Source organism: Rhyacophila brunnea, unplaced genomic scaffold (assembly GCF_057557595.1).
Source record: "Rhyacophila brunnea isolate RB1 unplaced genomic scaffold, BYU_Rbru_1.0 scaffold_2, whole genome shotgun sequence".
NCBI classification, from domain to species: Eukaryota; Metazoa; Arthropoda; class Insecta; order Trichoptera; family Rhyacophilidae; genus Rhyacophila; species Rhyacophila brunnea.
This window is the reverse complement of record NW_028232859.1, coordinates 20,095,924-20,118,188: the sequence shown is the minus strand read 5'-3', so window position 1 is coordinate 20,118,188 and position 22,265 is coordinate 20,095,924. Positions and strand designations below refer to the sequence as shown.

At 32.7% G+C, this 22,265-nt stretch overlaps 1 protein-coding gene across 1 annotated transcript in view; it reads left to right on the top strand.

Annotated features, from left to right (window-relative positions):
* Positions 1-6,322: 6,322 nt before the first annotated feature.
* Positions 6,323-22,265, top strand: part of Ca-Ma2d (Ca[2+] channel Muscle-specific alpha2/delta subunit) — a 28,767-nt gene continuing 12,824 nt past the window's right edge. Inside the window, exons 1-10 of the mRNA XM_085946390.1 lie at positions 6,323-6,504; positions 8,020-8,101; positions 9,038-9,148; positions 10,877-11,129; positions 12,037-12,539; positions 13,560-13,776; positions 14,397-14,533; positions 17,808-17,984; positions 19,873-19,947; positions 20,619-20,995. Coding sequence (XP_085802516.1) covers positions 6,383-6,504; positions 8,020-8,101; positions 9,038-9,148; positions 10,877-11,129; positions 12,037-12,539; positions 13,560-13,776; positions 14,397-14,533; positions 17,808-17,984; positions 19,873-19,947; positions 20,619-20,995 — 2,054 coding nt within the window. The 5' untranslated portion in view covers positions 6,323-6,382. The remainder of the gene's footprint in view (positions 6,505-8,019; positions 8,102-9,037; positions 9,149-10,876; positions 11,130-12,036; positions 12,540-13,559; positions 13,777-14,396; positions 14,534-17,807; positions 17,985-19,872; positions 19,948-20,618; positions 20,996-22,265) is intronic.

Below are 22,265 nucleotides of genomic sequence, written 5' to 3'. Positions count from 1 at the left end.
TGCATGTTTTGAAATTCTGATACTAGAGCATGGTTTCCCAAACTATGGGTCGCGAGCGAATATTGAGTGGGCCCTCGCCACTGTATACATGAATTAAAAAATAGGAAGTGATAAATTTGATATTTCATTCATGAAACACTTAAAACTTTTATTATTGAAAACCATGTGCAGCCTAAGATGAACGTACTGTCTGAAATCTCCAGTCATTTATCACTGTTAATAAATAACTTTGACGACTATTGGGTAAGAGATGAAAAAGTTTGATTCGTTGCGTTGGATTTGTAACCCATTTCAAGACGACTTACCAACTAGTATGTCAACAAAAGTAAGTGAAGAACTCATTGATTTATCAGAAGATACGTCACTGAAAAATAGTTTCAATCGTAAACAGTTAACGAAATTCTGACTCTCAGTTGCTGATAAATTATCCTTGCCTGTTCGATGAAGCTATGAAAATCCTCCTCCTCTTTACTACCTAATATCTATGTGAGGTCGGATTTTCAGCTATGGTTAACATTAAAACTAAATACCGAAATAAATTGGATATATCAAACTCACTGCGATTAAAAGTAATTAAAGTTGAAGTTGATGCTAAAACTGTAATGAAGAAAGATAAGAAACAAATACATCCTTCCCATTGAAATAACTTTGTAAAAAAAACCTTGCAGGTGTAGGTGTTTAAGTAATATTTTTTTAAATTTAAGGTGTGTTTCTTATTTCAACAGTCTTTCATTCATATTGGTAACACTTATAAAAATATTTTTTTTATTTCAATTAGAACAATAATAAGACACCATTAACTAGTTCCACGACTCGCTACTAGGGAATCTGAGCATTACCAATTATATTTATGCCCTCTTTTCTCTAAGACATCTAAGAGGTGGGTCCCAAGATTGGAAATTTTTGTTAGATGGGTCGGAGCCCAGTCAACTTTGGGAACCACTGTACTAGAGTATTAAATTGCTTCAAATAAAAAATGCACATAGGCAATACCATTTTTAATTTAACTTTCGTAAGTAAGTACCTATGTATATTATATTACATTGTATAACTCGGAAGAATATTAGTGCGATCCTTGCGCTTGATGTGAGCTGCAAAGAGTTTTTATGTGTAGTACTAATTTACAGTTTGTGATATCAAAATGATTTCTTTTTTAAGTAACAAATCATTTACATCGCTAAAGTGCCGCATTCAACTAAATATTATAATGGGAATGGCAACAGTAATTTTCTCGAATAGTCATGGTTGCAATATCAAAAAAATATTTTCGAAAATGCGTTTATTAACAAAAAAATGTACCAAATATTAATGATTTGCACATTGCCCCCCAAAACATTCAAATTGCCCCACGGTGGGTCGTACGCCCCACATTGGGAAACACTGCTCTATTCTCTGTTTTAAAGTAAGCTAGGTCAAGTGATATTTTGGTGTATGATAATGATTACTTCAAATATTAAATATTAGGTATCTAGGAAGGTTACTAAAAATTAAGAAATGGAAAAAAGGCTCTTTTATAATTATTTATTCACGTGTTAATTTTTTTTAAACCATATCCGATCCTAATAGAATCATAAATGGGCCTCTACAGAGTGGAGGTTTGTATTAACAGATTTTTTTATTTATTTGAATAAAATAATAATGATAGCTAATGATATTTTTATAATATTTAAAATAAAAAAAAAGAATCTATTTTATATTTTTGTGATAGATATATAAATTGGAATATTCAGTATTAATTTTATTTATTCATCGAATAATATAAGAGACTGTCGAAAACTAATGAAACAAACTGGATGTATTAAAAGATTGAGTTTAGATGGGATTACGTAATGTGGGTGGGGTGCAGTGGCGAAGGGTGGAAGTAGGTTGTTAAGATCCGACATGAATGTTTTCATTGAACTAATACTATAGTGTGTAGATAGCGTTTGTAAGTTTTAAAATTCAATTAAACCCTGCCTAATCCAAGACATAATATTCAAAAAAATCTATAAAATATCTAAAATTATGCCATTAAACCATACCTAATTTTAGATATTTTATAGATAGAAGAATATTTTTATCGATAATGATAATGAATTTAAAAAAAACTATCCAACACCATCTGTAATTCAAAGAAATCAAATAAGTATGACTGAAAAAATGTGCACTATTTTTGTCGCATTGGGCCCTATGGTTTGGTTAGGCAGGGTTTAATTGAATTTTAAAAACTAATCATTACCATCTGCAATTTTATTATCAGTTTAATGAAAACATAAGTATGACTGACAAAGTTTAGTGTGCACTATTTTTGTCGAATCTTAACAGCTTTCCTCCACCCCTCGCCACTGGTGGGGTTGGGGGTTGGAATTATCAGTAGGTACTAACGTATGCATGTGAAACATGGATTCTCAAATCCAAAAATTACCAGTAGCACAAAAAAGGAACCAATGGATATGGAAGCAGACTAGATAGAGTACGCAATGTGATAGAGGTCACTAAAGGGGCCTGTAGACGAGCCACTTTTTACGGCAATTTGATACGGCAATTGTGTCGCCGTTAATAGTTCCCCAAAACACGACAATAGTAGTTTGAGTTGCCGAAAATTTACATCTATTGCCCATGCTCTCTGGCAACATCGATATATTATGTGGAGATGAAACGGCAATTTTCTGGACATGTCGCTTAGCGAGTGAATAAGCGCTAGATACCTATATCATACAGTCGTACCCAAGGAACACTAAATGACCACAAGTATCTACGTGGAAGTGAAGAAACGAGAATATTTATTTATTTATTTAAGAAAACAAAATATTGTGGACACAACAAATTAAAATTCATGACGTTCACAACATGAGCTTAACATTAAAACAAATATTACCCTCACAACAGAAAATAAAGTTTCAAAAACAAAATGCACAGCACATAATTGAAAATGTCCATGTCTTCAGAGAGCGTATTGACTAGTCTTGCACCCTTCGCTAATGGTGCCTGATAGGCTTGACTCGAGGAAACAGTTATGAAGCTGTTAATTAATTAATTTGTTATTTAATTAATTTTGTAATTAATTGACAGGCGCATATAAAATTTAATTATTTAGGATGTCAGGATTGGAAATCATCCCTCGTGATAGGAGGAAAAAATGTCTCAAGAGCAGAAGTGACCTATGGGATTCAAGAGAGTGAAAAGTGAACATGCCTTGTGGAAAGGCAGTCGGAAAGTAATCGTTTGAAGAATTATTGTTGAGAATAGTTGAAATAGCTAGGAGAGGTCTTCATCCAGTAGTGAATCAACCCCGGCTGATGATGAATTCCACCACAAACCATGTAGTGGTAACGTAATTGACAATTTAATATTTCAAAACTATTTTCTACCTGTTTTTGGACGTAAAAAGTATGTAAAAATATAAAACAGGCAGTTTTGAGATATTTTCTTGATCGCTTTTGCATACACATGACGTATCACAATAAAACTTTTTATAAATTAAGAAGATGAAAACAGAAACATACGATTAAATGCTAATACCTATGTATATTTATTTTTTAAAGAACTCCGGTCTATTTTTGTAATACATATTATAACATGCGAGATTTTTTAAGTTATTTATTTTATTGTCTATATTGGATAGTTATGTTCCAAAAAAACAACCTTGGTACAGTATGTACATACATGTATCTAGGGAAAAAACGTTTTAAATGAATTGATAAATATAAAAAAAGTCGAAAAAACCTTCTTCTATGAAGAAACTTTGGTCTACTTGATAAAGTTAGTTACAAGTCAATCTCGCAATTATCAAAAAACACCAATTAGTTATAAGATCTATTTCAATCTGATTCAGGTATCTAGTCACTAACGGAAACAAGTTATAGATTAAAACATAGTCATCTTATTTATTGCGTTTATATTTTTTTATAAATAATATTATTTTTTTAATAGAATTAATTATAATTTAAATCTCAGATATAACAACAACAAAAAATAATGTTATACTTACTCTAAATTCTAAAGGTTTCATAAAAAGGTGTTCGATGGATAAAAATAATTGCTTTCTTTGAACCAGGTTTCGTTTTATGATATCTTTGGAAGTTATTTATAACTCGTAATTTACTATAATTAAAATATCAAAATAAGCTGCATATTATTCAACTGGCTCTAAATGGACGCTGTCCGAAGGCAACCGTCAAAGTAAATTGTTCAGCAAAGAGATCAGTCCATGTGTGAAGTCGAGGTAAAAATGACCTAATCAATGAAATAGAAAGCCTTTCGCTTCTCACAAGCGTTGTCTTTTGTGTGAAAGAAAAAAATAAATCTTGTGTCTTGGGTAAATATGTAACGTGATAGATCATTATTTTGTCAAATTGTATGTAGGTATATCACTATCCATCGAAATTTACTGCTAAAACCCGCATCTAACTTTTTCCATAGCTTATCGTAGGTTTGTAAAATAATCAGGTAAATGAATTAACATCATGAATGTGGGAGATTATGGTGGCGTTTGTTTAAACTCGTATAAATCTTACGATAAAAAAGTATAAACATATTCCGTATGAATTGTTTTGATTACACTAAATAGCACGGCATCTATGCACGATCTGCAATAGCAGGTTGGAAATGTTTGGCTTATTATGTAAAACAGACTCGGAAGAGCTGTAGTAGGTGCTTATATCTGCTGGGAGTCTAAAAATATCTCATCGTGGAGACGAATACTGCGCCGAATGACAATATACATCGTATGAATAATTCTGTCCACTTTGAATATTTAGTTGAAGCTTAATGGAATTTAAAATGACAAAGATAATCAGGGATTAAAAGCATTTTTGTGTATACCATTCTATTCTAAGTAGAGACGCGAAATATAGAATTCTTCTTACTAGTTTTAAACTAAAGATCACGTGGGTCGACAGGAAGGCTTGGATATATGGAAACTGAAAGTGAAAAATAAATTAACCATATTTTATTCAATGAATAGTAAGTAGACCAGCATCCTATTTGAAATAGTTGTGAGTTAAATATTTTTTTCTATTTTTTCCCTCTCATAATACTTATATATGTTTCTGAGGTGGTCCGGTGGTGAATCAAACAACAACTTGGATGAATAATAGTTTATAATATTAAAGATCAAGTCAGGCAGTGTACAGTTTGCAAGAACTTCTCAGAATTTGGGACCAGGTAACAAACCTTTATAATAGTATTTAAATACAACGTAATATTAAGTGGCATCCAACTTTTTATGATAGCCAGAAGCTGGCTCCGACATTAATTTCGAAGGGGGATCAACTAAATGAATGTATATCTATTCAATAAATTAACAAATGTTTTTGTACTTCATGGTAAACAAAGGAATATATTATGGTAACACCAAATAACATATAAAAGTGCCTCATACGTGTAAATAAATAAACGCCGACGCCGATGGAGTTTGAAACAACGTCTTATACTATTATTGAAATTTTATCTCATTTTAGTGGCGTATTGATTCTTGATGGCTTCATTTGGATCTAGTTTCTTATAACCTTTTAATAGGGAAAAATAATGCACCATATCATAACGGAATCTAATGAATTGCTAATATATAAATATTTAGTATAGAAGATGACAGTTACAAAAAAAACCATATTACACAGCTGATTTTATATACCTAACTGATTATATCAATTTATCTGCGCATTCGAATATTATAGGTAGGTATAGGTATATTTAAAAAAATCTTTTAAGCAGAGGATGTATGATGAAATCATTAGGTAAAAAACTTATGTAAAGAAAAAATTTACTTTATTACAGGAAAAGTGAATCGTATATATAGTTTTAAAAAGTTGTTATGAATTGAGTTAGTATTGTTGGTTTATATAGTTTTTAAACTCCGCGAGTAGGTAATAGCATACAAATTAAAAAAAACCTTTTCCGAGAAAAAGATATCCGAGTTTAAAACGGCTAGTGATAACTCTGCTCCAACGAACTATAATGACAAGACATGATAACATATTAATTTTTATAATTATCTGCCTTTCAATTACAACATTAAATTCTTTGTTATATTCAGTACAATATAGTAAACATACAACTTTTCTCATTTCTTATAGAAACCATGTTGGGAAACGTTAAATAGAAACATAGAAACGTTGGGTTTGCAACCAACTCAACTTCTTACATCGCCTAAATATTACACGAATCAGCTGTGAATACGTAAAGACTTCATAAAGATTTCCTTTCATTACGCAGAACGTTGTCACAGGTGACTGATTATAATAATTATTAATACGCCTTACGCGAACTTAATAATTTATTAAACGGTTTTCGAGCGTCGGCGCAGTATCCGACGCCGACGGCCGACGTCTACTTTCGCCTCATTCGACGCCCGGGTGTTGCAGACCGAAGAGGTTAATTTACTAGACGCCGGGAGACGGCCATGGCGTCAACCAGCGGCGGAGATTTGCGTTCATTACGTCCGCGATTTCCAGCTCTATTCCTCATTTCATTCCTCATATTTGTCGCGATTCAGCAAACTGACTCATCCACAGAAGGCGAAATGTTAGTATCGACACACAACTAAACTATTATTATACTAACAGTAAAGTGTAAAAAAAACTTTACGCAAAAGTTGTGACTAACTATGTGTCAACCAAATATATATATAAAAGAACATTTTGTTAACTATTTTGAAGTGCTGTTTTCATTTTTGGTTATGTTTAGTGCAAATTGTGCGACCGGATAACTTTACTTGAACTATTTTTAAAACTGTTTTATTTATACTGTTGGGCGGCCAGTCGACTGGATTTCGCTTTCAAATTAGCACGTGATTAAGACAATGGACTTGTTTTGTTTATTTTCACGAAGTTTAAAAGTATTATAATTTTATAACATATCATTTTAAGTAATATATAATGATAATAATATCATATACAATTAAACTAATAGTATTAAATGTGTTGTGAGTGTCTGTGGAAAATGAAATGCATTTGAAAAGCATAGTTTTTACCACCTGTGTACAGAATAGACATGGTTCTGATATTATTAGAAAACTTGACATTAATTGACGTCTAACACGAATCACGACGTGTAAAGTGATATGTCTTGAACTAATCACTGACGCGATTTTTCAAAATATGTTTGCAGCTACATTTATATCACACATTTGATATTTTGTGTTCCAACATACTATTATGTAAATAATTGGAATTTTTAACAATAATATCAAGCAAACGAAACCGGTCCTGATCATTGTTAAATTATGTGGATTAAGTACTTTCTTATCAAGTCCAAGTTAACGTGAATTTTTAATTTTTAAAATTGAGGTTAAGACTACATACGAATATTTTGTATGTAAGGAATATATCCCTTTTCAGGGAGGGGTGCTTTTTGGTCTTAAGTATTTCTTAAATTTGTGATTTTTACATATTTGAGTGGTCACTATTAACTCATTCGCTGCTGACTAGATAATGATTTTTTAATTACCACCTTTAAAATGCACGTTAATTAAATCAATCGGCCGCCTGGTCATTACGCGCCAGGTGCGTCTTCAGTGTCCAAAGTATTAATAATAACTGTTAATTCAGTTTTTAATTCCATTGAAAATTAGATTGTTCTCGGATAGATAGTTTTAGTGGTTAATGAGAGAGAAAATATATACAGAAATTCTAAAACATTTTCAAAACTAAATTGTAACAGCACATATTCTTTTTTAAATTTAACGAATATTTAAATTAAAATTATGTTTTGTGTATATAAATGTAGTAAGAAGATAATAATTTATTTATATTACCTAATAATAAAATGTATTTAGTATTTCAATGAATTTTACGTTAATATAATATCTTTCTATTTTTAATGCTATTAGTTTACTATATCATCTTCTCATAATATTATATACTTACATATTATATTATCGACGAAAGTTTCATTAAATAAACCAAATTGGGTGGGTACCTACAATTATTGAGCATTATAAGATTGTATTCAAAAATACTTTCACTAGGTAGTTAAGAATAAATAGAAAAAATATGCAAATTCTATAAATATCCACATATAAAACTTTTCTGTTTATAGTATTTCAAAATGGGCGGAAAAATTCGGCGAAGAATTGTGGGATTTGGGAAAGCGAATCACAAAAGCACCAGATATAAAAGCGGTAAGCATAGATTTTTGCATGACTTGTTAGTTATTTTGCCAACTAGTAATTAATTGTGTGTGAGGAAAGTTAAGTCAATAAATCACATTAAATTTATCCATAATCCGAATTAAAATACACCGAATACGTACATAAAATATTGATTAAAACAGTGATATCCTAATTTTAACCATTTTAATAAATTCGAATCCACGACATATCGATCATAATCTTAACTTGAAAACCTTGAAAACAATGTTCCATTAAATATTTTGACCAAGTAAAATTTATAAACTAAATGATATATCTATAAATAGCTTGTATTATCCATGAGAATCCTTCCAGTCATTAGCCAATTACTCAAAGCTCAGTGCACATTTTAGGTAGGTCAATATAACTATTTTTGGACACTTTTTATAAGATACATATACTTATTGGTATTTTTATATTACTTATATGTTAAATAATAGAAAGTAGGTAATATAGAAAACTGTAAACTTATTATAAATACTTATGCCAGTTGTAAGAGGCGATATTGAATCTTGTACGTATGTAGTAGTACTTCACCGTGAAATGTTGTATCGGAAATATTATGGCCGTATATTAAATACAGTCCAACCTATTTGGTCGTATGTATTGGCATAAAATTCATGTCTAAATAAAACATGGTTCTTGTCGGTTTACACTTTACAGGAATCCAGCAGCACATACATTTTGAAAACAGCCGATATACTGAATTATTTGTTAGGTTAGGTTAGGTTTTCATTTTTGATTTCATGAATTTTGGAAAATTCAGCTATAAATATTGAATTAATGTTCATATTGAATGTAATAAAATTGGAGACCGTATACTATAATTTGGTCATCTCTTTTCTGATAAGAAAGCTCACGGTAAATGTTTTATATACAATTTAAATGTAACCGATATTTCGATAACCTACTTCATCATGTTTTCAGCGATATAAAGCCTTGCACGTTATAGTGAAACCTAAAGATGGACCAAGTCTTTTGCGATCAGCTGTGGATACTGTCGGCAGGATGTTGTCGAGAAAAATGGATGCTCTCAAAGTAAGTTCGAAAAGTATTTATAATTTATGCGCGAAATGAGTCTTATGATTAGCTTCTACCTTTTCTGTATAGACGGATTCTAAATAATTTATTATAAAAGTGAAACCCATATCTGAGCTGCATTCTGCACTTTTTTGAAATATTGTTCGGTGAGGGCTGACCAACCTAGAGAGACTGTTGGTCTTGGGTAGCTTTCATGGAAGGCAAAGCAGAGAAAGAGGGTCGGCGCGTTGGAGCGACTAGGTAAAGGAACTTACTGACGGCAGCCTTCACTCTGTCCTGAGAAAAAAAAACACAATTTTAGCTTCAATCAAATGGTCAATTCCATAAATAATTAAATGTGCAGATATTGTCAAGACAAACTCTAAAAGTTGAATTTGTTATAAATAGATTGTATTGTTTTGTTAAATACATCGTACATTGAATAATACATATACCTAATAATGTACCAAATAACTAATTACCTGTAACTGAAAAGACGAGCTTAAAGCTCGGATGTGTCAACCCTAGCAGTGAGAAAAAATAGCTTTATTATAATGGCAGTGAACACGAAATTGTTGGTCTTTTTATTAATTAAATAATTTGATTGCGGGGGATGGTAGCCCACAGTATAATTAGGGGGCGCGTTTATACGAAATTGAATAATATACCATATTTTCTGCTAGTAAAACCTACTAAGTACTACTAGTAAACAGTGATACTTTCATTCTTTTAATAAATAATGATAAATTTAACGTTAGGTATTCATTAAAATGTCGCAATATCATTTGATTTTAATTAGCATGACAACAAAATATAATGATGTAAATTTTCAATTGATGGAGGAGATATGGAATGAAAAAAATTCCTACGGGGCATGAGATAATCAAAGTAGTTCCTTGTGTCAAAGAGGTTTTACACCACTACTTCATTCCATGCCGCTGATAGATAATATAAAATATTGAGCAAAGTTGCTATAATTCAGTGCAAGATTGCAACTAAAAACTAAATTAAGATTTATTATTTCATTATATAGAGGGGGCGTCGTCAATAATACCTATTTCACAAAATAAAATAAAAATACATTATGTGTGTAATATTATATTATCGCGGCTCTCATGGTGCAGTGGGTAAGGCGCTGGCCTTTCACTTTCGAGTTCTGGGTTCGATTCCCGGTCATGACAAAAACATTTATGTGTTTTTCTCAAAGCCTGGGTGTTTGTGATTGTTCAAAATTACTAACAACCACCTTGTACGAAAAAGCAAGGACATGGTTATTAATAATTCTTAAAAATATATATTATATTATTAAGCGTCATATGAAGCGGTAAAAACTATGTATATAAACCATATCATTAATATTCTGTAGTTTACGTAGGTATGTACCAACTTTATATTAGATTTATGTCGGGTTTACGAATTTCATTAATCTTTCACGACGTTAGATGACCGTCGCCTAGTTAGTAGTTGTCCAGCTGTCCTAGCGCCCAGATGACGATATAAAATCATCTTAGACCCGTAAAATACATTATAATGTATGATTTACGAGAAGAGCATTAAGGCTAATTTTTTGGTACTGTTCGTCGTCTTGCTGGTGCAAATTTCAGCTCCATAACAAAACATTTAATTTCTTAGAATGGGGATTAAATGGCAGATATACAATAAATTTATTCTTATCAAACTAAAAGGTTTTGATGATAGTATGTTGTAACATATTGTTATGATTTTACATAAAATTTCGTATTCCAGTGCATATTGGAGGTGGCTGAAACCGAAGCGGAGCAGTACAATTACAATGAGACGGAGGACGGAAACTTGACATACTACTCGGCTAAGTTTTCGTCTGTTAATGGACAGGCTGCACCCCCACTTCCTAAGCTACTTGTCAACAACACCTGGATGTATCGGAATATGTCTTTCAATATCGATACTCATTTCTACGACATTGCAGTCAACACAAGTTATAGTTCGGTGCATATTCCCACTAACGTGTTTGACCGAGGTGAGTCAATTATGCACCTGCAATTAGTTGGACTTTTAACATGGTCGCTGAACTTTTTTTGATATTTATTATATGAATTAATTTCAACTTTCACACACGCCTCAGAAGATGCAAGGAGACTGACGAGTGACAGGGATTCTTGAAGGAATCGCGTGGTGTCCATATGTTTCAACTCACGGATGCCTCGAATAATTCTAATCCATTATTTTCGTCTTCTATGACCATTTCCGCTCCTCAGTTGGTGCAAGAGTCCTTGTCGCTTATAAACTACTTACATGATTTCTTTACAATATCATGTGGGCGGACAGCAGGTAGATGTAGCTACCGAATAGGATAACAATTTCGTAAAGACATAAACGCAGACTTGCAATTTAAATAGAGATAATCATCTGTATTAAATTACTCCGATTATAAAAAAATTACATTTGTATTAGAAGTCCCTGACAGAATCGACTTTTAAAGATATGACCATTGGTAATTGAAGTTTTTTGGTAAATAATTCTGAGGCATTCATGTTTCGGAAACAAATATTAAATGCTATTAAATTTCTTGAATGACAAAACTATGACATGAAAAGATACACAACGCCTTTTTTAGCTCCGCTGGCGAAAAATCATTAGTGGGAAATACAAATTTCTTCTTCTCAAGAAAAACTATGAGAGATATTTTAGGTTTGCGCGGGAATAACTGCTTTCAAAAATTCGAATGTGAATTCGAATGTGATCGGAAACTATTTTTTGGGGGTCTGTGCAAATTTATTAATAACTTTCTATACAGTTTATCTATCAATGATTTCTAGTGAATTTCTAAAAAATACTGGAACTTGCAAGAAAACCCCTAAATTGACAACGTTATTCCTAATTCGTATTTAGAAGAGTTAAAATGTCATTATTGTTTATTTTTCCAGGGGCCGAAGTGCAGGAGGCTATAGCGTGGTCAGAAGAACTCGACGACGTATTTGTCCAGAATTATAACTCAGACCCAGCCCTCTCGTGGCAGTACTTCGGAAGTTCTACGGGTCTTCTAAGACAATATCCAGCTCTAGCTTGGGACAGGGAAAATGTGGACCTTTTCGACTGTAGAACCAGATCTTGGTTCATAGAAGCAGCAACCTGTTCCAAAGACGTTGTCATCTTATTTGATAATTCTGGTTCTATGTTGGGATATAGACATTTTATCGCTACGTTTACTGTCAAAGCCATTTTGGAGACTTTCTCTAACAATGACTTCGTGAATATTTTTTCATTTGCTAATGACACGTTTGAAACAGTTCCCTGTTTTGCCAATATGCTGGTGCAGGCTACTCCAGATAATATCAGAACTTTTAATGAAGCCCTTACTAAACTTAAGCCGGATGGAAATGCTAATTTTACACTAGCATTTGAAAGAGCTTTTCAACTATTGGAATATGTAAGTGACAACGACATGAGGATTTTTTTAAAAAGTAAAACTATTGTAGATGGTTTGCTAATATCTGGCGCATGTGAAGAATACATTTACAAAATCAGAGATCAAGAAAACCTTTTGTATTTTATTCCAATTGCTCAATTTAAACTAAAATATTTTCATTTAATTCATAGTAATTTCCAATAGCATATCAATGACTTGTAGGTTTGATCCGTCAGAGAAAATTACTAGCAGTTTCCCATTCTTACTATCGAAAAAAATATATAAAATAATATTGCATTCAGGGAACACAGAATTAATAGGAACTGAAATACCTAATGGGTGTGGAGTATCAGACAACAGATCTCGAATGTGGACGAATATGGGATAAACTTAAACACGTGTCAAGAATACGTCATTTTAAGCTTGTCCTACATTCTGACAATTGCTCTCGGTTTATACATTGACGCTCATTAAATATTTGTGTATTTAAAGGTTGCAACACACAATAGGTATTGCATGCCTATAATGTGTGTTTCATTTTCGTAGGACACTCACACATTCAAAACTCTGCTTCAAAATGTAGTGTATTGGGTTATAGCCTATCTGAATTCTATTTATTAATCTGTTCTGTGGTTGAATTGATACATTATGTAAAATGAATAGTTTGGTTCACAGAACAGATATAATAGAATACCGATAGGCAATATTCAATACGCCGCATGGTGAAGCAAGCTTTTGAATGTGTGAGTGTCCTACGAAAATGAAGCACGCATTATGCACGTGCAATAGTGTGTGTAATACACCAACATTAAATGAGCGTAAATGCATAAACCGAGAGCAGTTTTTAGTATTCGACGTAAAACGTATTCTTAACACGTGTGTAAGTTTAACCCGGATTCTTCCTTACTCGAGTCGGTTACCTGATATCGCCTTACCCGTTGTGTATTTCAGTTCCCATTATTTCTGAGTTCCCTGGTTTGGTTATATTATTTTTATATAGCTAATTGCATACAATAAAATTGACTACTTATGGTTTTTCAGTACCGGGAGCAGAGAGGCTGTAACGCCTCCGTAGCGGGATGCAATCAGGCAATTATGGTGGTAACTGATGGAGTACCAGGAAACTTAACACAAGTGTTTGAAACGTATAATTGGTTCGATAATGGTACCAATATACCCGTCAGGATATTTACATATCTCATAGGAAAAGAAGTAACAAACGTTAGAGAAATACAGTGGATGGCTTGTCTGAATAGAGGTTAGTAATCACTTCGCTAATTATTCCTTTTCAAATATTATTTATTATATTTACTATTATTTACTATTTAAATAATAACTCTTTACACGTAAAAGAGCCGACTGTCTCACCAATCTCATTCTTCAAGCGTAAGCGAGACGCGTTATTGTCATTTTATGGTGTTATTTGACTAGTTGTGAAAAATTGTAAACGTCGAAATACATTGCGCGGTGTAGTTCGTATTTTTTCCGGCAGCTTTACCACTATCGTTCTACTGCACAGGCGTATATATCGAACAAAATCTAACTGTCGCGTGAAAATTCAGAAGTTTCTGAATTTTTCTGATTCATGCATGAAATCTTGCAATTTGCACGATAATCATGTTATGGCCGCGATTATACGTACTGTTAGCAGTAAATCCATACACGTGTAAACGGAGTATAAAGTTGAGCAACATTTGTTAATTTAATTACATAATAAATTTATTACTACATAATATTATTACACATTAGTTTAACAAACAGTAACAGCATCTGTGGACTGTGTAGTACGCCACTGCTTTGTATAAAATCCTATATTTTCAATAGAAAATACAATAAGTGTTTTTCTTTTTTCTTAATTATTTATTTGATTACTTTCAGGGTACTATGTTCATATTCAATCACTTGACGAAGTACAAGAAAAGGTCTTGAAATATATTTCGGTCATTGCGAGACCTTTGGTATTACAAGAAGTTGACCATCCTATATCGTGGACACACGCTTATACTGATATCACCGTAAGTTATCATTTATCACTACTCTGGTATCGAACGATATCATTGGTGACGTCACTCAGATGTCTTTATTGTGTGTTTGGTTAATATGAGAATTTGAGGTGGTTTAAACAATAGGTACGATTATCTACATAGTTAGATTCTTGATATTAAATATATAGTTTTGTAAAAAACATCTCAATATGCAGGTAAAACTCTTCCTACAGATCTATTCCAACTACGTAACTTCTTAACACCGATTAAGACCTTTTCGTAATATTTCCGGGATTCGAGATAATCCTCTATCCGGATGTAAAATTGTTATAAAAAGGCGAAAAATCGTGTATGCTTCGGGCGAAGTTATGCGATGTTGCGCTAATGATAATATCAGAGTAAATGACAGCTGGAGGTGTTATCTAACTATCATGCTAAGTGGAACTGTCGATAAAAGTATAGTTTGTGATGCATGGAACAAAAAATCATAGTTTTTTTTATCACAATTTTGCATTTTCGAAGTTAAGTGTTATATATCGGAATAGACCTGCCGGTAGGCGGTACGCTCGAAATGGAATATTTTACGAACCGGAGCGCTCGATAATTTTACGAAAATATTAACATATAGTCTGTTTTCTATAAGGTGGCGTTCACGTCACGTCGTTTGCGGAGGGAAAGCATTGTGCCATCGCGTTCGACTGTTGCAAGTTTTCAAAGGGAGGGAACGAAAGGAAATGTAGTGTTAAATTATGAAGCGGAGGGAAACCGCACGCCAGCTTATAGAAAACATACTCTAGTTGTCTATTTGAATGTGTGTTTTATAAAAATAAATGTGTCAGATTTTTTATTATATGGCGTATCTAGTTAAGATGATCAAATTAATATTTACACAAGACGGTGCCATAATTTTGGAGATTTTATGAACCGAAACGGCGCTCCGGTGCGTTCCGATCCATTTCGAGTCCTGATTGTATCTTTGAATAATATGTTGTATAATATAACGTATTACTCAATATTGAAGAATTAATGCAATGCTTACCAGTGTTTTTTTTTTAGATAATTTTTTAACACGACAGTATTTTTCTTAGTAAAGTAGCTTTAGATTTTTCTGTTTGTGGACTTAGAAAATCATTCGAATCCTTTGCAAACGACTTTATTTAGACCAAGCATTAATCTACAATATGTTAGTAACCCTTTAATCACATATTTAACCACTGTGCAGCCAACCGTTGATGACGATATTTTATTATGAATAGTTTTTTGTCTGTTGATATTGTGTCCATAAAACAAACTTTTCAGATTATGGAGTAGTAGATTTTCTTCGCATGTCTAACCGTAATATATATATTTTTCATGTTACAATTTCCATATTAGGAACTATTTCAGAGAAAATTATAACATTTAAATGCAAAATTAATATGTGTGGTATAGATACTAATACATACTTACTATCAATCGAGTACATCTTCAAACCTTTCGCGTACCGCCAGAGATAAGCGTACTACAGTTCAGAAAACACTGAACTGGTTAATCGATCTAAAGTGCCTATAGGTTGTATCCCGACCACCAACACCACTACTTTTAATATCATGGCCCCACATCCTGAAGCGGGCCCCCAGGATAGGGTGTTTGTGCGGGGCCCCTACCTATTGCTAAGGGTAAAGGCAGTGTGACGCACTGCAGTAGCGTTTTCCAAATAGTGTACGCGGTAAAATTAGGTGTATTTTAAGCGATTATTTGTATTTTTAATATGTGCCTACGTCCATTTCAATTATGGAGTTGTTGAGTATCAGCACACAGTTAAAAATTGCATCGTACAACCAAACTTTTTAATTATTAATGTCGTTGATGTCAAATAGCGCCGGAGACGACTTTTTTACTATTAGAGCAAATTTGTGATCTGTGTTTATCTCACTTATCTGGTCAACTCGTCACGCCGGGCCCCCAACGCTAGAGCCCTGTCACCCCCCCCCCCCTTGTGGGGGCCATGATTTATACTAACATATAACTGATGAATAATGCATTATTAACTGCTTTGTCTAAATAAGGATAAAAATGTTCGAATGTGGCTTTGGGACATGGCTGAAACTAAAAAACAGAGACAACGCGTCTACGACAGAATAAGGAAAATCGATTCGTCTCGTAATTCTGATGATGACGACAACAAGGTATTGATTGCCCCCAGAATGTGATTTCGATGACCCTGTCCCAAAATATTGGAATCAACGTTGTCAGCAAGAAAATTGCTACTGAAAAATAAATCGTTCATAATAACATGTTCTTTTTATGACCAAATGAATATTTTTTTCCCGAAATAACTAATATTATGTAACTAGGTTTTTAATATTTATCATATGTTATATTTGTAGCAATCATACCACTCAGCATTCAATGAGTGACACACTTTAATACATATGTTTTGTTGTCAAAACAAAATAATATAGCGATAATAATCGTCAACATTTCTTCAATCATAACTAGATCAGTAGTGTCTGTTATGATTGGTAATTGCGACAATATCTGTTAGCATAGTATGTGTACTGCATTTGTATGAATCGGAAGAACAATGCATGAAACCTTACTCAATTCATCGAGTCCGTCACGAGACGCACTACTATTGTCACGAGTCCTTCACTCGACATAGTCAACGTCATTCCACTCGAATCAAGTCTCTCAGTTCATCAACACAAACAGATCTTGATCACATATCCTGCCATTGTAACTCTCTGTACTCTGCATCAAGACAATACAGCCTCTATCAACTCACCTGCCTTCACCACATCATCTACTTCCAAATATTTCTTACTTTGTTAACTTGTTATACTATATAATAAAAACACACACTTACATTTTTATGACAATAATAATATTTTATAATTATTATCTACTTTAAATTTCAAAATATAAATAATAAGGTCTTGGTCGTTATCGAAATCCCGAAATCGAAACGCATCTAGTTGATTTCGCTATTCAATATAATTTATATAAATGTTAACTTAATGTGATCAAAATGTTACATCGATATTAACTTTATTTAAAATTTCGTAACTTAGGTGAACAAGTCTTAAGTTAAGAAAATTGTGCTAATTGAAATCGCATGAAAATAAATATTAATTTTGGCGATAAAATACCATAAAATTATTATATTATGTATATATTCTGCGGCAGGTAACGCATGTTTCCTAAGAACCGAGAAAAAGTTGCACGTGTGTAAATGGTGTTATGTTTCTCCCCACAATTTGTTTTCATTCATGTACCTACTTAACAGAACACTTGGAATTAATATTAATTCTATATTTGACAGCACAAAGAAAAAACCAGTGGTCGTTATGAAGACTATAGACTGATGACTGCTGCAGCTATTCCGCTTTATGATCGAAAAGTAAACAATAACAATGAAACGAGATCTGCCAAACTTTTGGGAGTGGCTGGAACTGATATACCAATTGAAGATATTGATAAATTAACGCTTCCGTACAAGGTAAGTGATCACAGGAATAGTACATTCGAATGATTGCACATACACCAGCAAGTTTCACTGCATACTACGACATATCATGATAACAAGACAATCACAACATTTTAAATAATTCTGAAAACAATTCCAATATTTCCTTCAAATAGCGCTACAGGTCGAATCGTCTCATGATCTTGTCAATTCTCTTCCACCAATCCACTGTCTTCCGCCACACTACGTCACGCCAAACGGCTCCAACGCGTCCCCATTTACTCCATTGACGTTCTATCCAACTTGTGTATTTTTCAAGTGTTAAAAACATACGGTGGACGGGTCTAGGACAATTCGGCGCCGGGACAACTGGACGCCACGCAATCGAATGAAATTCAAAAATAAATCGCACCGTGAGTGTAAAACCAAGGCATCTGCAAATTTTTCAATTTCGAGATTAAATGCAAAACAACTGCAAAAGTCGTAGATATGTAGATATAAACCAAATATTATGTTTTTTTTAGAAACTCTATTTGTCCTAACAAAACGAAGACTTCAAACCCTAATATATCCAAAATATGTCTTTTGCACATGCCTTGGTTTTACACTCACGGTGCGAAATAGACGTTCGTGAATTATAGATAGATACTTTTAAAATATATTATTAAATACTTAGTGAGAATTTAAATATGCACAAATAAATAATGATTTAATTGTATGTTTAAGGTCGAACGAGAAGAGAGTTTTTTTTTTATTTCTCAGGCATGATAATTTTCAATCTGCAATAAAAAAGCATTATTAAGTGAATTTAAACTACTCAGTAATAGATAGAAACTGAATTCCTTATCTACTTACTGTATAAAATCGTAACGAACGTATATTTATTTCATTCGACAGCGCGGCGCCCAAATGTCCTGGCGCCCAGTTGTCCCATTCCCACGGTGGACGGTCTTGCCGAATCGAGTTACAGCAGTCAATATCAGTGAAAATTTCTACCCAATTTTCACATCTCTACGTCCATTAATATCCATTGATATGTGGTGATAATCTTCGCGCATCATGATCATATTATTATGTGTATTTTTCGTTTTTGTGTTAATTGTAAAAAACCTTTACAAAAAAATAAGATTTTGTACACATTTAATATTAATTATGCTGTCTAACTATTATCAGATGAAAAAATCAAGGTAACACAAATATGCGATTAGTGTTTATCTAGTTTCGAGTCACTAAAAATACTGCATCCAAGACAGCACGCTATTGGCACATGTATATTATAATAAATACTCGCAAATACTACCTACGTTTTCTACCTGTTTTCTTTTCTCTCATACGTTGCCGTGTATATTCTGTCTCATTGTCTTTGCTATGGTGTCTCAGATTAAATTATTTGTATGTGAGGTTCTGCGTTAGCCTGGCGGAGTCTTTAGAGTTTCTTGACTTTGCCTAGTACACCATCGCCGAACTCGTTCATTTGTCAAGCAACGAAATTTAGCTGATTTTTGTTCATCACCCATAATGTTTCTATTTGTTGATTGATTGTTTGCGTTGCCTTAAATTACAGTTGGTTACAGTACCCTATATATTATATTATAACTAGCCTTAAATCACTTGGTTAACATCTTGATACTTTAATCACTGCTATTACCATACTATAAGCATATATAATTACGAAAGTATGATTTTGTTATCTTTCACGACCCGATTAAAATAAACGATTCCCTCGATTTTTCAAATGAAGAATTTGGGTTATATATTATAAATGTACATTGACTTCGTCTTTTCCCTGTCTCGCTCGCTCTTACACATGATCACATGGTTTCTCTCATGCGTTAGAGATACTGCAAGACAAATATATTTTATAAGTTAATATTATATATATATACCTACTATATTGTTTAATCGAACATTTTTTTTCTAGCTAGGGGTGAATGGATATTCATTTATTGTCAGTAATAATGGATATTTGCTGTTGCATCCAGATTTACGACCAGTGGTATGATTTTTTTTTTAATGTTGTATTTTACCGTGCATGCCACTATTTGCACTAACCATTAGTGATATTATATCTCAGAGTAATAATATAAAGAGAGTCGGTATTGTTCGGCAAAATGAAGCCGTGTTTCTTGCGTATAACGCACCCCAATTTTATTATTATTAACTTTACTATGAAACGTTATACCCTCATTTAACTTTTCAGTACCTCTTATCCAAAATAAAAAAAAATCCAAATTTACACACAATATCCATAATATTTTCTACTAAATTAACTAAAAATAATTAACACTAACGTTATATTTAACACAAAAACTAAACTTCAGCAATACGTGCTCGCAGTTTCTAAACGACTGTAGTCATCCAAATCAATATTAATTTCCGGTGACGTGTACAAAAAATATTTAATTCAGCCGTAGAAATTCTATCTTTTTAACGCATATTGCGGAGATATAAGCATACCGAATACTTTCTCACTCGTACTAATGGTATGTTTTTATTCAGGCTTTGTGACTATTGTATCGTTAAGATATAATATTTTGGTACTCAAATAAAGACAAGTAATCACTACCGTTGATGTTCCCATACAACCTGATAATAAAAATGAGTTTAAATTGTGAGGGATGAAAAATATCTGTTATTAATAACGAGTCGATGAACATTTGTTTTCAGTACAAAGGTATCTTGAAGGAAAACTACAATAGTGTAGATATAGTTGAGGTAGAAATGATGGACGATGGACTTGGTATTCGCCAACTTGGAGAAACAGTTAAAAAATTGAGAGAAGCCATGGTTGGCGACTCCGAAGGTTCTATGTTGAACGTGTCAGTCAGGTTCCACTACGACAAGATGAAGAGGGTCGCAAGGGAGAAGCAAGATTACTATTTTGCACCACTGCCCAAGACGCCGTTTTCTTTGGGAATTGTGCTGCCTCACGCATATGGAAATACCTGGATAAAGGTTGGAGACGAGGTAAAGAGGAATCAGCATCTCGGATTGAAGATTGAAAGCTTTTTCAAGGGGGACAATTGGAAAGTTCATCCAAAATGGTATGTTAATTTTTGTGTATTTAAAATGTTGCTTTTCAGATCAAAAAATTATATTTTTTGGCGATTCTTTTCCCCAGGAATCATCTCTAGATTTTTCCTGTAGAGGTAAAACTAGTCTATGAGATTCTTTAACCAAAACGTCATTCTTAAATAAAGGCCTTATCACCTAAAGGAAATATTACCTTGATGTACAAATTGATACCTCTCAAGATGCCACAAGATGTTGTAAAAGTATGCTATATTTCCAGTTGTTGGCTTCTTGTATTATTTCTTTAGCCTTTTTTCAATGCTACCTTTCAAAAATTTTCCTGTTTTAAATAATATGTATTCAATATAATAGTTGTCAATATTTATTATACTTTGATTGATCTGATGTTTTGGCGATTTTTCACACTCATATTATGAAAATTTCACATGATTTTAAGATACTGATATTTTTTGATTAAGGGCGGACGTGCTCAGCGTGGGTCAAAATGGAGCTTTTATTCTATTTTCAATGCATGATCCTGGACATTCCTTAAACGTTGTAGATAATCTATTTATATAATTTTGAAGCCATATTATCCTTTATATTTATTTTAAACATTTGATGACTGCATAAAGTATTTTTTCAATTATAGTTTGTCAATTTATGGCTACGGCCGTATGTTGTAGCTTAACCACTGGGGAATGCCAAAAGAAATGGCGTATTTCAAAGAAACACTACCTTACTCTTAGGTCAATAATTATTATAAAGCAATCATTATTCGTAAGATGTTTATCACACTTGAATGGTCAAAGACATATCTTATAATCAGTATCATTAGAATTATCTTCAAATGTGTTAAATCTTGCCCATTTTTTGAATAATAAAATGCCTAATTCTTCTCATATTTGGGATCACAGAGATTATCAATATAATTTTTTATCGTAAATATTTAATTATAATCATGTCGACATAAATTATACTAATGGTTTTATAAATGCGTTTAAAAATTAATAAATGTAAAAAATCTTAACACCACTTCACGTGCATGTATGACTATATTCTAAAACATTAGAGCGAGAGGTTTAAAAGAATACTATTTTATGTAATAAAAATACTTTATGCAGTCATCAAATGCTTAAAATAAATATAAAGGATAATAAGGCTTCACAATTATATAAATAGATTATCTACAACGTTTAAAGAATTTGAAAAAGCTCCATTTTTACCTACGCTGAGCATGTCCCCCCTTAAGTGAGCGCCCCATTTTCTTAATGGAAAATCGTCACCTTTTTATTCTCAATA